Source organism: Thalassophryne amazonica, chromosome 3, assembly GCF_902500255.1.
Source record: "Thalassophryne amazonica chromosome 3, fThaAma1.1, whole genome shotgun sequence".
Lineage (NCBI taxonomy): Eukaryota > Metazoa > Chordata > Actinopteri > Batrachoidiformes > Batrachoididae > Thalassophryne > Thalassophryne amazonica.
The window spans coordinates 6,544,283-6,558,502 of record NC_047105.1 but is presented as its reverse complement, the minus strand read 5'-3'; the positions used below and the strand labels follow the sequence as shown (position 1 = coordinate 6,558,502).

Below are 14,220 nucleotides of genomic sequence, written 5' to 3'. Positions count from 1 at the left end.
AAAGAAGAAATACAATAGTGAAGTAGAACAAAAGGAGGACACCATTTAGACTTAATCCAGGACTAAGATTAACCCCGGTCTAGGAAAGAAACACGCAAAAAGCTTTGTGGAAAAACAGAAACATTCACATGGATCTAAATACAAGAACTGCATTAATGACAGTTTTATATCCAATCCAATCCACTTTATTTATAAAGCACATTTAAACAGACCAGAGTCTCCAAAGTGCTGCACAACAAAAGCATAGACATGGAAAATAGCAATAATAACAATAAAATAGATAAGATAAAATACATAAATAGATAAAACCATGATAAAAAAATAAATTTCAATAAAATAAAAATAAAATAAGACACAAGGACCGTACAACTCACGTGGTGTTAAAAGCCAAGGAATAAAAATGGGCCTTAAGACAGGACTTAAAACACTCCACAGTGGGAGCAGATCGGACATGTAGGGGCAGAGCGTTCCAGAGTCTGGGACCGACCACGGAGAAGGCTCTGTCCCCTCGAGTTTTAAGTCTCGTCCTAGGCACCATGAGCTGGGACTGGCCCTCGGACCTCAGAGCTCGTGCTGGACTGTAGACCTGGAGGCAGTTGATATATTGTGGGGCCAGTCCATTCAGAGCTTTAAAAACAAACAAAAGTATCTTAAAATCAATTCTGAAATGTACAGGGAGCCAGTGCAGAGAAGCCAAAATTGGGGTAATATGCTCACGCTTTCTGGCCCATTAAAAGTCGAGCCGCTGAATTCTGGACTAACGGCAGTCGGGAAAGTGCGTTATGGCTAATCCCTGAATAAAGTGCATTGCAGTAGTCTAAACAAGAAGAAATAAAAGCATGCATGACTTGTTCAAACAATTTAAAAGGGATAAAAAGTTTCACTTTTGATAAAAGACAAAGGTAAAAAAAAAACTCAATTTTAAAACCGCGTTGACCTGTTTATCAAATTTAAGATCGCTGTCTATGGTGACACCAAGGCTGGTGACTTTGGGACGCACAAAACTTTGGAGAGGTCCCAAGTTAAAGCGGGAATTGCCAAACAGAATTATCTCAGTTTTTCCCTTGTTAAGTTTTAAATAATTCTGTGCTAACCAAGCCTTGACATCACCGAGACAGTCGAGAAGGGGTGTCAAGGGGCAGTGGTTATTCTTGACAATCGGCATGTAAATTTGGCAGTCAGCATAAAAATGGTATGACATGCCATGTTTTCTAAATATCTCCCCGAGTGGGAGGAGATACAGAGCAAAAAGAATTGGGCCTAAGATAGAACCCTGGGGGACACCGCACTGCAGGGGAGCAAAAGAGGAGCAGGAGTCCCCCAGCCTCACAGAGAAGGACCTCCCACTCAAGTAAGACTCAAACCACTTCAAAGCAATCCCTCTGACACCCACACAGATTTCCAAGCGAGATAAGAGAGTTGCATGGTCCACTGTGTCAAAAGCAGCAGTCAGGTCTAAAAGCACTAAAATAGCAGAGCTTCCAGCATCAGCTATTAAAAACCTTAAGAAGTGCAGACTCTGTACTGTGAAACGTTTTGTAACCCGACTGAAATGGGTCTAAAATGCCATGTGCATCTAAAAACGGCTGAAATTGAGCAAGCACTCATTTCTCCAAGATCTTGGAAACCAAGGAAACTTAGAAATGGGCCGATAATTTGCTAAAGTCACAGGATCAAGGCCAGGCTTCTTAATCAGAGGCTCAACAACAGCATTTTTACAAAAAGTGGGGACAGTGCCAGAGACCAGACTACTGTTTATTACCTCGCTCACAAAGGTGCCAATGGTGCCCCAAACCTCTTTAAAAAAGCGAGGAGGAACTGGGTCTGTAGGACTAGTAGAGGCTTTGAGTTTACTTACAATCCCAGTAAGAACAGCAAGTGGCACAGGCTCAAACTGGCTAAATGCTGCCGTACATGCGTTATATGCACCGTTGCAAGTATCAGGCTTTGCACTTTGTATCACCAGTTATACAGCTTCATGATGAAGTGATATAGAGGAGGATTTTCTTAAAAAGAAGACCTGAAAGTTTAGCTACAAATTACCAGAAGGAACATCTGACATGCAAGCCTAGGCTCGATCTGATCTGTTTAAGAATATCCTTCTCCGCTCTACTCAACTATGAAACTACGAGTGGTGATGCAAAATGCAGAATTTGCACTGTGCACAATTTCTCCAATCACAGCCACATAAACCATAACTTCTTCTGGGTTGTCTGGGTGTCTTGGTGGCTTTCCTCACTCTTCTCCTTCTTGTACAGTCAATTTTTGATGCCTGTCTACTCCATGCAGATTTACCATAGAGTGCCGTACTGATTATATGTCTTCATAATTGATGTGAATAAAGTCCAAGACATATTCAGTGGCAGTTTCACCATCAGCCTCGTCCACAACAACCACAAAAGACTCCAAGATGTTATGTTAAAGGGGGCAACACACGGTATTAAGAACAGGGGTCATTTGGGTAGTTTCTGATGTCATTAGGGTTGTGTATTCGGAACCGGTTCTTTTCGAGAATCGTTAAATGATTCAATTCACCAACATCAACAACCTTTTTGCTTAACGAGTCCCTTATCAGTCCGTTGTTTTTCAGGGTGTTTGTCGGGAAAATGATCATTTCTCTACACTGATTGCAGACCCTGCAGCGGGTCTGTCATCAACCGCTTCCTTAACCGCTCCATTTTGACACTTGAACCAACGAAGTAGTGCTCCAACCCACTGCTCTGTTGGTTCTCTGCTTCGATGCTTTTCAAAAGCGGCAAGTCCACTTCTTAACTCCGTCAATTTTGTGCTGATTAAAGTCACTAACTGGGACTTCTGCCTTGTTGCAGGCAAGAAATGAGAATTGTCCTCCGTTCCGTTCATACAGCTCGAAACGCTGCACCGCTCTCTGCCAAGACAGAGTCCGGTTGGAATTAATAACTTCAAAGCAAATCGCTGTTTTAAATCAAATGACACCTCTTTCCAAACACTGTAATACAAACAATAAACTACAATTCACTAAAAGATTTTTTCCCCCTCCCAAAATGAGATGCCCTGCATTCTTTAGGAATTACATTGATGCCGACATGCAGCACAGCCGGCTGAGCTCAGCTCAGAGGTATGGAGTGACATTCATGCCATTAATGTCTGAAAGGAAATGCTTTTGACAAAAACTACAGATTTTATTTCTATTTATGTCCAGAGATCAAGTCAATAAACAGACTCGATAACGGCGTCGATATCAAAATCTTATCAAGACCCATCCCTAGTTGTCATTATGATTTAAAAAGAGTAAACACAGCTGTTTGACAATAAACACTAACCATGAGTGAAAAAAAAAAAGTTGTGTTATGATTCATATTCTCTGAAAAAATGGCCAAATATATATATATATATATATATATATATATATATATATATATATATATATATATATATATATATATATATATATATATATATATATATATATATATGTTCTGCTAGGGTATGTAAACTTTGGAGCACAACTGTATATTTCCATATTTATCTACTTATCCTTTTACAGATTTATTTATATTTTGACAATAAATGTTTAGTACATATGTAGGAAATGTGAGCCAAGATGTTTGTTTGATTCATGACCTTGCCTATACTTTATTTCACACTTACAAGCTACAGGGTGACCCCCCCCCCCCCAAAAAAAAAAAAAACAGAACCCATAAAAATTGTAATAAATCCTACAAAGGTCCACAAATATCTTGAAATTTGCTGGACATAAATTTCAGTCTGTGTACGATCATTCCCCAAAGTTGAGAAATGATGTATGTTGCTGTGTTCCCATGTTTAAAAGCATACCATTCTATTATGAGCAGTAAGGAAACCCCCTCTGATGATGTTGAGGAAGAAACCTCAAGCAGACCAGACTCAGAGGGGTGGCCCACTGCTTAGGCCATTCTAACAGTTACAAGGTTTTTACTGTGCTGAAGAAACAGGAAACAGAAAAACCTGAGAAGCCTCAAAGCTAAGTGCATTATTGAGGTCATTGGATCATCATTGGCACCACATACAGGGGGTCATCCAGCACCCTGGGGTGCAGTGCCAGCATCCATCCTTCACATCATTAGTGGGCTGCAGCACAAGCTGTCCTCATGGTAGAGCATATTTCAAATGCAGACTGCAGTGTGCTGCATCAGCTAGAGCCATGGCAGCTCATGGTCAGTCCAGTGTACTATGGTGCACAGCCGCCAGCCTCTTGCGACATCATCAGTATCTCAGGCAGAAACGGAAAGAACAGAATCAGCCACCTTGAAAAACTGCACCTAAGGTATGTGTTCACCAGCAGTAAATCGATGGGAAAGCAAAGAGAATACTCCGGTGAGAGTCAGCTGCTAGGTCTGAGCTTCACTAACAGACCCAGAATTTAGATGAAGTGAAGGCGACCTGTTCCATTGCTAATAAGATAACTTAAAGGGATAGGAAGCATTGTTCCATACGATGCCAGTATGCTAGCCACATGAGAGGGAGAATAGATGCTTGTTTAATCTGGACTTGAAGGTCTCTAGGGGAGGTGATGGTCTTAAGGGGGAGGTGATGGTCTAGTGGTTAAGCGTTGGGCTTGAGACCAGATGATCCTCGCTTCAAATCCCAGCCTGACCGGAAAATCACTAAGGGCCCTTGGGCAAGGTCTTTAATTCTCGGTATGTAGTGAGCGCCTTGCATGGCAGCAGCCTGACATCGGGATGAATGTGAGGCATTATTTGTAAAGCGCTTTGAGCATCTAATGCAGATGGAAAAACGCGATATAAATGCAGTCCATTTGGGGAAGACGATTGTTCTAATCGTCAACCAAGGAAAAGACATTTTGCCTGGAGGCCTATTTCACCAACAAATCATACCATTTGGAGCATAATTTTGAAAGAACATGACTTTTACGCAAAGCGACCAAACTGAAACTTTGGGGAATGACCGTACAAAGACTCAAGTAAAGTTGAAGTCCAGCAATTTGAGCTTTGGCAGATTTATTACAGTTTTTATGGTTCTGGGTTGTTTTTGGGTCACCCTGTAAAACAGCAGCAACTAAATAATTTTGTGCACTTATGTATACTTTATAAAAAAAAAACTGAACCCTGCACCACATCCATCCATTTTATGAACCTGCTTATCCTGATTTAAGGTCATGTGTCAAAATTATGAACTTCTGTCTGTGACAGTTTAGCAAGTCACTTCCTTAGAGAACATCAGGGCTGCAGCTAGTCTATTGCAATTAGGTCAGGTCATCACGAGAGCATCCACCAGAACATTCGAGTTTCATTCAATATCTTGACACATCTGGAAGTGCATCAGGAAGAATAGTGTAAAAGTTGCACATGTGGACCCAGTATGTGTCTGGAAATCTGAACAGCTGTAATACTAATACTACATAGCAGAACCATAGTGTTCCATAGTCATCATGTCCTTACTGCTTTCCTGACAGAACTCCAGATATATAAGGCGACAGGTGAAATTTGAACTCTAGTCCTTCTTGCTGTGAAGCAAAAGTGCTACCAATTACACTCACCACCCACTTTATTAGATACACTTTGCTAGTACCAAGTTAGACCCATTTTGCCTTCAGAACTGCCTTAATTGCTTGTGGCACATATTCAACAACGTGTTGGAAACATTCCTCAGAGATCTTGGTCCATATTGACATGATGGCGTCACACAGTCACCCATTCAACCAGTCTGCCTATTCTCCTGAGGCATTTTCGTCCACACAGCTGCCACTCACTTGATATCTTCACTTTTTTGGACTGTTCTCTGTAAACCGTAGAGATGGCTGTGTGTGAAAATCCCAGTAGATCAGCAGTTTCTGAAATACTCAGACCAGCCCAACTGGCACCAACAGCCATGCCTAGGGCTGGGCGATATGACTTAAAATTCATATCGCGATATAAATTGAATCACTTCACAGTAACGGTAAATATCACAATATAAACGTAAGTGTAAAAGTTATAATGGAAGTGTTTCTGAATGGGTCATATAGTCCCTTTGCAAAGCCAAATTGATTAAAATAAACAAATAAAAAAACAAAAAACAAACAAATAATTAATTTTGAGTGCCTGATTCTCTGATTTGTTAGACATGTATTTTTGTGCATTGGAATAATCTCATTTCTCCATTCCTGCTTCTATCCAGCAGGAGGCAGTGATAGTTTGTCTGCTTTTGGTGGCGTGGCGTTTTTTCCAGAAAAACCTCAGACACCACCACATGGGTTGATGATCCCGATTGGCTCGTGTCTTGGGGTTCCACCAATGATAAAGTGAAAGGTGTTTTTTTTTCCCTCCGCTCCCCTGCTCCGAGATGGAGCTCTCACCACAGTTGAATGAGGAAATGTGAGACTGTTTACTGTGGCTTTCCGCAAATACACGCACCAAATGTCATTTTTACATGACCGAATTCAGTCAGGTGACTCCAGAGGGTTAAAATAACAATTTTAAACTCTTACAAGAAGTTTTAATCTGCCGAGGTGGAGATGGAGCCTGCAGCCTTTTCCAGTCGTTCAGACTCACTGAGGAAGATACGATGACGTCATCAACAAGCATTATCGCGATTGGTCAGTGGAGTCTACATGTCTACCGTCAGCCAAATTTATACTGTGAACCAAATATATAATTTATACCACCCACCTCTAACCATGCCACATACAAAGTCACTTAAAACCCTTTTCTTCCACATTCTGATGCTCAGTTTGAACTTTATTAAGTCGTCTTCACTACGTCTAGATGTCTAAATGAACTGATTTGCTGCCATGTATTAACTATTTGTCTTAACAAGCAATTAAACAGATGTACCTAACAAAGTGGCTAGTGAGTGTATTAAACTGTAAGTTATTATTTACCAGTGCAATTATCCAAAAGAACTATTTCATGTATATCCATCTGATTAAGGTCACTTTAAGTGATAATGTGAATGTAGCAGTGGTGACAATGCGAACCAAACCCACCAGGCATCCTGCAGAAAAGAACATTTTAAAACCTGCATGTTACCAACGTCATACTGCCAGCATCTTCTCCTCTTACCTTGCCCGTCTTGTGGTCGAACCAGACCAAGGCGTGATTCCTGGACAACACCTTGCAGTCAAAGGTGGCATTGTTCTGAGCCGGGCGACACCGAGCCACCGACCGGCCAATCTTGACTGGTTCATCCAGATACACATGCCGCTCCTGGAATGGATGCGAGTTGGGTCGACAGGCGAATACTGCCAACGCTGAAGGCATTGATTTTGGCTTTAGGGTGTTACTCCAACCAGACACAAGAGACAGATTTTCCTGATCCAGAGTGGCGGGTTTCGGTTGAAATCCCCAAAAAATAATCTTGATTTGACTGTGGCCTGTGTGAAGTTGTCTTTTTTTTTCCCCTTCCTTCTTATTCCAGGGACTAGCTAATAATCATGGTCCACCATGCACCGCTTTCCCACATGAACTCAAAAAAAATAAAATAATCCAACAGGTATCAAGACATTCCCATCAGGACTGTGGAGCAGAGGTGGAGAAAACCAGGGTGCCATGTGTCAGGACACACATGACTGACAGCAGGGCTGACAGACCTCCACGTCCATCAAACTATCTCTGGAATAGGCAGAGAAGCTCCGTTAGTCCTCAAAGGTGGCAAAAGCGAACATAAATGACAGGGAATTATCAACGCAGAACACTGCCCGTGTGTGGGCCAGTTAACCGAACGACTGCTGTCAACCAGATCAATATGCAACAAGCGTGTCGGCCTGAACTAATGTGTCACCTGTAATCGGCACACATACTCCCGCAGAACCACAGCTAACTGTCGGCAGCAGCACCGCCAACATGCCCGACTTAACCAAGACCCGCACCCTGAAGCAGCTCGACTCAGCGGCACGTCAGGCGGGGTGAATCGGGGATTAAGAGATCTTCTTAGGCAACTTCGATGCTAATTGGCTAGGTCACTAATAGGCAAAGCGCTAGCGCCCGGCCAACAAGCTAGGCTAAATCAGGCTAGGCTAACGAGTGCCGACAAACTTGTCGTCACGGTGCTCAAATGTTTCCTCCGCGTCCTTCTCAGCCAGCTCGCTTACCGAACGAAGAAAAAATGCCATCCCCATCTCCCGGTGGGCACAAAAGCAGTAATTTTAGCCTCCGTCTGGGTTAATACAGCGTTCTGTGAGAGTTAGCAGAAAAGTGCTAACAGATATCCGGCTAACTGACAGTCAGCAGCGGAAAATGAGACGAGTTTCTCGGCTGCTCACGCATCACAGCAGCGCGACTATTTCCACCAGAAAAAACCTCCGTACCGAGTTCACCGCGGCGGGGCTGAGTTATAACCGTCGCATTGCAACTGTTCTCTGGCAGGAATCCACAAGAAGTTATCCTCCTCCACAAGTCCGCGCCGCCATACTGAAAGTGAGCGCAGGCGGCGGGCGGGTGCAGCCCCAAAAACACCTCAACTAAAAAGAAATATAACAAAAATAATATAAATACATCTCAAATCAGGCGCAGCCCCAAAAACACCTCAACTAAAAAGAAATATAACAAAAATAATATAAATACATCTCAAATCAGGCGCAGCCCCAAAAACACCTCAACTAAAAAGAAATATAACAAAAATAATATAAATACATCTCAAATCAGGCGCAGCCCCAAAAACACCTCAACTAAAAAGAAATATAACAAAAATAATATAAATACATCTCAAATCAGGCGCAGCCCCAAAAACACCTCAACTAAAAAGAAATATAACAAAAATAATATAAATACATCTCAAATCAGGCGCAGCCCCAAAAACACCTCAACTAAAAAGAAATATAACAAAAATAATATAAATACATCTCAAATCAGGCGCAGCCCCAAAAACACCTCAACTAAAAAGAAATATAACAAAAATGATATAAATACATCTCAAATCAGGCGCAGCCCCAAAAACACCTCAACTAAAAAGAAATATAACAAAAATGATATAAATACATCTCAAATCAGGCGCAGCCCCAAAAACACCTCAACTAAAAAGAAATATAACAAAAATGATATAAATACATCTCAAATCAGGCGCAGCCCCAAAAACACCTCAACTAAAAAGAAATATAACAAAAATGATATAAATACATCTCAAATCAGGCGCAGCCCCAAAAACACCTCAACTAAAAAGAAATATAACAAAAATGATATAAATACATCTCAAATCAGGCGCAGCCCCCAAAACACCTCAACTAAAAAGAAATATAACAAAAATAATATAAATACATCTCAAATCAGGCGCAGCCCCCAAAACACCTCAACTAAAAAGAAATATAACAAAAATGATATAAATACATCTCAAATCAGGCGCAGCCCCCAAAACACCTCAACTAAAAAGAAATATAACAAAAATGATATAAATACATCTCAAATCAGGCGCAGCCCCCAAAACACCTCAACTAAAAAGAAATATAACAAAAATGATATAAATACATCTCAAATCAGGCGCAGCCCCAAAAACACCTCAACTAAAAAGAAATATAACAAAAATGATATAAATACATCTCAAATCAGGCGCAGCCCCAAAACACCTCAACTAAAAAGAAATATAACAAAAATGATATAAATACATCTCAAATCAGGCGCAGCCCCAAAAACACCTCAACTAAAAAGAAATATAACAAAAATGATATAAATACATCTCAAATCAGGCGCAGCCCCAAAAACACCTCAACTAAAAAGAAATATAACAAAAATGATATAAATACATCTCAAATCAGGCGCAGCCCCAAAAACACCTCAACTAAAAAGAAATATAACAAAATGATATAAATACATCTCAAATCAGGCGCAGCCCCAAAAACACCTCAACTAAAAAGAAATATAACAAAAATGATATAAATACATCTCAAATCAGGCGCAGCCCCAAAAACACCTCAACTAAAAAGAAATATAACAAAAATGATATAAATACATCTCAAATCAGGCGCAGCCCCAAAAACACCTCAACTAAAAAGAAATATAACAAAAATGATATAAATACATCTCAAATCAGGCGCAGCCCCAAAACACCTCAACTAAAAAGAAATATAACAAAAATGATATAAATACATCTCAAATCAGGCGCAGCCCCAAAAACACCTCAACTAAAAAGAAATATAACAAAAATGATATAAATACATCTCAAATCAGGCGCAGCCCCAAAAACACCTCAACTAAAAAGAAATATAACAAAAATGATATAAATACATCTCAAATCAGGCGCAGCCCCAAAAACACCTCAACTAAAAAGAAATATAACAAAAATGATATAAATACATCTCAAATCAGGCGCAGCCCCAAAAACACCTCAACTAAAAAGAAATATAACAAAAATGATATAAATACATCTCAAATCAGGCGCAGCCCCAAAAACACCTCAACTAAAAAGAAATATAACAAAAATGATATAAATACATCTCAAATCAGGCGCAGCCCCAAAAACACCTCAACTAAAAAGAAATATAACAAAAATGATATAAATACATCTCAAATCAGGCGCAGCCCCAAAAACACCTCAACTAAAAAGAAATATAACAAAAATGATATAAATACATCTCAAATCAGGCGCAGCCCCAAAAACACCTCAACTAAAAAGAAATATAACAAAAATGATATAAATACATCTCAAATCAGGCGCAGCCCCAAAAACACCTCAACTAAAAAGAAATATAACAAAAATGATATAAATACATCTCAAATCAGGCGCAGCCCCAAAAACACCTCAACTAAAAAGAAATATAACAAAAATGATATAAATACATCTCAAATCAGGCGCAGCCCCAAAAACACCTCAACTAAAAAGAAATATAACAAAAATGATATAAATACATCTCAAATCAGGCGCAGCCCCAAAAACACCTCAACTAAAAAGAAATATAACAAAAATGATATAAATACATCTCAAATCAGGCGCAGCCCCAAAAACACCTCAACTAAAAAGAAATATAACAAAAATGATATAAATACATCTCAAATCAGGCGCAGCCCCAAAAACACCTCAACTAAAAAGAAATATAACAAAAATGATATAAATACATCTCAAATCAGGCGCAGCCCCAAAAACACCTCAACTAAAAAGAAATATAACAAAAATGATATAAAAACATCTCAAATCAGGCGCAGCCCCAAAAACACCTCAACTAAAAAGAAATATAACAAAAATGATATAAAAACATCTCAAATCAGGCGCAGCCCCAAAAACACCTCAACTAAAAAGAAATATAACAAAAATGATATAAATACATCTCAAATCAGGCGCAGCCCCAAAAACACCTCAACTAAAAAGAAATATAACAAAAATGATATAAATACATCTCAAATCAGGCGCAGCCCCAAAAACACCTCAACTAAAAAGAAATATAACAAAAATGATATAAATACATCTCAAATCAGGCGCAGCCCCAAAAACACCTCAACTAAAAAGAAATATAACAAAAATGATATAAATACATCTCAAATCAGGCGCAGCCCCAAAAACACCTCAACTAAAAAGAAATATAACAAAAATGATATAATACATCTCAAATCAGGCGCAGCCCCAAAAACACCTCAACTAAAAAGAAATATAACAAAAATGATATAAATACATCTCAAATCAGGCGCAGCCCCCAAAACACCTCAACTAAAAAGAAATATAACAAAAATAATATAAATACATCTCAAATCAGGCGCAGCCCCCAAAACACCTCAACTAAAAAGAAATATAACAAAAATGATATAAATACATCTCAAATCAGGCGCAGCCCCCAAAACACCTCAACTAAAAAGAAATATAACAAAAATGATATAAATACATCTCAAATCAGGCGCAGCCCCCAAAACACCTCAACTAAAAAGAAATATAACAAAAATGATATAAATACATCTCAAATCAGGCGCAGCCCCCAAAACACCTCAACTAAAAAGAAATATAACAAAAATGATATAAATACATCTCAAATCAGGCGCAGCCCCCAAAACACCTCAACTAAAAAGAAATATAACAAAAATGATATAAATACATCTCAAATCAGGCGCAGCCCCAAAAAGACCTCAACTAAAAAGAAATATAACAAAAATGATATAAATACATCTCAAATCAGGCGCAGCCCCAAAAAGACCTCAACTAAAAAGAAATATAACAAAAATGATATAAATACATCTCAAATCAGGCGCAGCCCCAAAAAGACCTCATCTAAAAAGAAATATAACAAAAATAATATAAATACATCTCAAATCAGGTGCAGCCCCAAAAACACCTCAACTAAAAAGAAATATAACAAAAATAATATAAATACATCTCAAATCAGGCGCAGCCCCAAAAACACCTCAACTAAAAAGAAATATAACAAAAATAATATAAATACATCTCAAATCAGGCGCAGCCCCAAAAACACCTCAACTAAAAAGAAATATAACAAAAATAATATAAATACATCTCAAATCAGGCGCAGCCCCAAAAACACCTCAACTAAAAAGAAATATAACAAAAATAATATAAATACATCTCAAATCAGGCGCAGCCCCAAAAACACCTCATCTAAAAACAAATATAACAAAAATAATATAAATACATCTCAAATCAGGCGCAGCCCCAAAAACACCTCAACTAAAAACAAATATAACAAAAATAATATAAATACATCTCAAATCAGGCGCAGCCCCAAAAACACCTCAACTAAAAAGAAATATAACAAAAATAATATAAATACATCTCAAATCAGGCGCAGCCCCAAAAACACCTCAACTAAAAAGAAATATAACAAAAATAATATAAATACATCTCAAATCAGGCGCAGCCCCAAAAACACCTCAACTAAAAAGAAATATAACAAAAATAATATAAATACATCTCAAATCAGGCGCAGCCCCAAAAACACCTCAACTAAAAAGAAATATAACAAAAATAATATAAATACATCTCAAATCAGGCGCAGCCCCAAAAACACCTCAACTAAAAAGAAATATAACAAAAATAATATAAATACATCTCAAATCAGGCGCAGCCCCAAAAACACCTCAACTAAAAAGAAATATAACAAAAATAATATAAATACATCTCAAATCAGGCGCAGCCCCAAAAACACCTCATCTAAAAAGAAATATAACAAAAATAATATAAATACATCTCAAATCAGGCGCAGCCCCAAAAACACCTCAACTAAAAAGAAATATAACAAAATAATATAAATACATCTCAAATCAGGCGCAGCCCCAAAAACACCTCATCTAAAAAGAAATATAACAAAAATAATATAAATACATCTCAAATCAGGCGCAGCCCCAAAAACACCTCAACTAAAAGAAATATAACAAAATAATATAAATACATCTCAAATCAGGCGCAGCCCAAAAAACACCTCAACTAAAAGAAATATAACAAAAATAATATAAATACATCTCAAATCAGGCGCAGCCCCAAAAACACCTCAACTAAAAAGAAATATAACAAAAATAATATAAATACATCTCAAATCAGGCGCAGCCCCAAAAACACCTCATCTAAAAGAAATATAACAAAAATAATATAAATACATCTCAAATCAGGCGCAGCCCCAAAAACACCTCAACTAAAAGAAATATAACAAAAATGATATAAATACATCTCAAATCAGGCGCAGCCCCAAAAACACCTCAACTAAAAAGAAATATAACAAAAATGATATAAATACATCTCAAATCAGGCGCAGCCCCAAAAACACCTCAACTAAAAAGAAATATAACAAAAATAATATAAATACATCTCAAATCAGGCGCAGCCCAAAACCCTTATATATATATATATATACATATGTGTGTGTGTGTGTGTGTGTGTGTGTGTGTGTGTGTGTGTGTGTGTGTGTGTGTGTGTGTGTGTGTGTGTGTGTGTGTGTGTGTGTGTGTGTGTGTGTGTGTGTGTGTGTGTGTAAAAAATAACTATATCTCACATCAGGTGCAGCCCCCAGAAAAAGCTAATCTAAAAAGACATATAAAAAAAATAAAAGAAATACATCTTACATCAGATGTAGCACAAAAAATGCCATCTAAAGAGAAACATATCTTACATTAGGTGCAGCCCAAAAATCTCATCTAAAAATATATAAAAAAAAGAAAGAAATCTGTCTCACATTAGGCAGAGCCAAACAATCTCATCTTTATCACAGAACTGTATCTCATAACAGGTGCAGTCAATCTCATGTATCATTTTCTCATCATGTGAGATATATATATATATATATATATATATATATATATATATATATATATATATATATATATATATATATATATATAT

At 38.0% G+C, this 14,220-nt stretch overlaps 1 protein-coding gene across 1 annotated transcript in view; it reads right to left on the bottom strand.

Moving 5' to 3' along the window:
* LOC117505736 (sarcolemmal membrane-associated protein-like) overlaps positions 1–8,380 on the bottom strand; it is a 119,770-nt gene extending 111,390 nt beyond the window's left edge. The window contains 1 exon segment of the mRNA XM_034165291.1: positions 7,023–8,380. Within this exon segment, the coding sequence (XP_034021182.1) occupies positions 7,023–7,220 (198 nt within the window). The 5' untranslated portion in view covers positions 7,221–8,380.
* Between the last annotated feature and the right edge of the window lie 5,840 nt (positions 8,381–14,220).